The sequence below is a fragment of the Myotis daubentonii genome, chromosome 15, assembly GCF_963259705.1.
Source record: "Myotis daubentonii chromosome 15, mMyoDau2.1, whole genome shotgun sequence".
Taxonomy (NCBI): Eukaryota; Metazoa; Chordata; class Mammalia; order Chiroptera; family Vespertilionidae; genus Myotis; species Myotis daubentonii.
The window spans coordinates 10806257-10809413 of record NC_081854.1 but is presented as its reverse complement, the minus strand read 5'-3'; the positions used below and the strand labels follow the sequence as shown (position 1 = coordinate 10809413).

Genomic DNA, 3157 nt, shown 5'->3' with positions numbered 1-3157 from the left:
CCATCCATATGGAAAATCCAAAATAGGGAAAGACATGGATACTGAGAGCAGATTAATGGTTTCTAGGGACTGGGAGGAGGGTGGAATGGACGATGATGCCTCAATGGGTGTGGGGGTGTAGGGAGTGTTGAAGACATTCTGGTGATGGTTACACAGCATCTTGAATGCACTGGATGCCACTGAACTTACATTGGTTAAATGGTAAACTGTTATGTTAATTTTACCACACATGTAAACATAAAGAGTAAGAACATTTGGATGGGGTGCCTGTGTCCAGAGAGCAGAAGGAGCTGTCCACACCACTGGTGCTGACCACTGTGATCCGTGTCATTATTTCTGTGGCTGGAATGTTACCTTCTATGAGTATCTTCACTTTAGAGTGTGATTCTGACATCTACCTGCTTGTGCAGAGTGTATGCTGGTCTGTTCAACTAAATCTAAAACCCGTCTGTTTCATGAGCCACCCCACGTATTTCCTCCATTCCCCAACCTTGCTCAACCTAGAATTTCCATGAATAAAAACTCATCACTTTCACCTCAGTACCCTGAACTGTGCTTTACTGAGCAGCTCCTGGTCAGAGCTGTAAGGTCAGGGAGCTGAGAGCACACCCCTCACGCATGAGGATGTAAGAGGTTAGCAATGTGCGAAAGACATTGGGGAAAGTAAAAGACTTAAAAGATGAAATGGAAAAGCTGTTTAGTGGATTCATCCTGGAAAGTGGGGGGTGGCTCTGAGGCGTGTCCTGCTTGCTGAGGAGGCCCTGGTGCTGGGCATGCGTGGGAGGCATTTGGGGAAAGTATCATGAAGAGCGGGGGGCGGGGTCCTGGCTCTCAGAGGATTCCATGGTGCCAGAGATGATGTCTGGATAATCCTGACCCAAGGGCCCAGCGTGTCTCTGCAGGCCTGGCCAGGAGGCAGGAGCCCGATGACATCACCGCCCTTATCAGAGACATAAAAGCACCTGCGGGAACTGCAGACCTTCTCCTGATTCCGCTGCAGCCAACCCAGAGCCATGACTCCCCGATGCTACATCCTGGGTAAGGAGGACCCAACCCCAATTCCCTCGGAGCCCAGCTCCATTCTCAGCCACCGCCCCATCCCTACATCAACCTACTTCTCCTCCTTAGCACCAGGCCTTACCGATCCATCTCCCCAATATCATCCACATTCACATTTCAGATTCGGTTCTGAAACTCATGCCCAATGCCACCCCTACCCCACTTTGCCACCCCAAACCCAGTCTTCTAGACTTTCATGTGGTTCATCTACATAGCAACCCTGTCATCTCAGCCCCCTGAGTGCACCTGGGCCTCCTGCTCTCAACTCCTGCCCATTGACCACCCACATCCTCCTGAATCCTAAACTCATTTCTCCCAAGAACCCTGCCAGCACCCCTCACATTCCACAGGTCCATAATCCCAGGACTCCTGAACACAGGTGACCAGATCCCACCCTGGAAGCCCCTATCCTTTCCCTGAGCCTCAGTCAGAACAGAGACACCCCCCCCCCAGACCTTCCTCTGCCCCAGAAAGGGCTCCCTGAGGTGGACCCATGGCTGCCCCTTCAGCCGCACCTCACCCAGCTCCTCCCCCACAGCTGTCTGGGCCGCTCTCTGCATCATCAGCCTCCTCTGTTCACAGGGAGCCCCAGGTGAGTGCAGGAGGGGCAGGGACACTCGGGTGGTGGGTGGCATCCAGAGGGCCCCTGCATGGGCCCTGCCTGCCCTGCCATCTGGGCCACACCAGCTCTGTCTCCTCCAGTGTCCCCCACGGGTGCTCACCTGATGCTGTGCCAGTCACACTCAAGATGTGGGGACAGGTTCTACGACCCCCAGCAGCACTGTTGCTATGACGATGCTGTGGTGCCCTTGAGTACTTCCCGGAAGTGTGGAAACTGCACCTTCAGGATCTGCTTTGAGCAGTGCTGTCCCTGGTCATTCAGACCCCAGGAGACCTTCGTGGTAAAAGTGAGAGGCCAAGCGTGTTCCTTCGGCCCATTCCCGGGTGACAGGGTTTGTTCCAGGTAAGATTCTGTCCCCTTCACAGGAATAGGGCTTGTTGGGGACTGGGGAGGCTGTGGAAACCCGGAGTGTCCATGACACAACCGTCCTGTCCTGTTCTGGCTGTCCCCTACCCCTGTCCACCTGCTCTAGTCAATCTCTCCCTTTTTCTCTCCTTGTTTCTCTCCCCTTTGGTTTTTATTTCTCTCTCATCCTCTTTGCTGTCCTTCTGTGTCTCTCTTTTCCACTCCTCTGTCCATAACCGTCTGTCCCTGCATTTCTGGTCTTCTCTCTCCGCAGTGTCAGATGACCGAGGACGGGTGACCAGGTGACTGCAGATTCTGTTCCTCACTGAGCCTGGAGACGGGGCCTGGTGTTGACTGAGCTCCGGGACTGCAGGGGACATATGGGGACAGGAGACTCTCAGAGTCAACGTGTCCGTCTTTTGCTGGCTCCTCTAGCCCTCTAACTCTGTCCTAAGTGGTGACCGGCCCCCTTTCTCTGATTCTGGACAATCGTGAGAGATTGTTTTGCTGATGGAGGTCCGAGGGCCCCAAACCCTACAGCTGATACCATGAAGCAGAACCCCATTACCTTCGGCTCCTTTCTCACCTGGCACCAAACACACGGCACTTAATAAACTTTGCAGTTTTACCTGTTCTGTCCCGGCTCATGAACGGTTGGGAAGGGTCCTAAGTGGTGGACAGGGGGTCCTTTCTCTGACTCCCCGGGGTCACAAGGAATGTCCACGTCTCCCATGTAAGAACAAACGTCAGGTGTTCCCCATGATCTGCGGTTTCGCTGAATAACATTTGCATCCCAGTCACCGGGATCCAGTTCTTGTTTCCACCTCACCTGGGCTGAGCACGGGGAGGGGGGCGCGGCCACAGGGAGGGAGGGGCTTTGGCGCTGGATCTGTCCCCCACCACCTGCCTGGCCCAGTAGAGGGAGGTGAGGGCAGCACGCCCCCTGGCGGGAGGCGGGCGCAGGGCGGGCAGGCGCTGTGAGTGAGACCAGGGAGGAGTCCCCAGTGCTGGGCAAGGAAAATTGCCTCCCCTGCACCCCAACCCCAGGGCTGGGCTCTCCACGTGTCCCCGCCGGCCAGTGAGCTGTGGTGTGGGAGGCTGGAACTCTCACGGGAAGAACTGACTTGCCTC

General features: G+C 55.3%; 1 protein-coding gene across 1 annotated transcript; it reads left to right on the top strand.

The window, feature by feature from the left end:
* The first annotated feature begins 931 nt into the window (after positions 1–931).
* Positions 932–2643, top strand: LOC132216328 (insulin growth factor-like family member 1). The gene is made up of 4 exons (XM_059665499.1): positions 932–1038; positions 1598–1651; positions 1762–2023; positions 2301–2643. Exons 1-4 carry the CDS (start codon positions 1014–1016, stop codon positions 2308–2310), a joined length of 351 nt encoding a protein of 116 aa, XP_059521482.1. The 5' UTR covers positions 932–1013; the 3' UTR covers positions 2311–2643.
* The last annotated feature ends 514 nt before the right edge of the window (positions 2644–3157 follow it).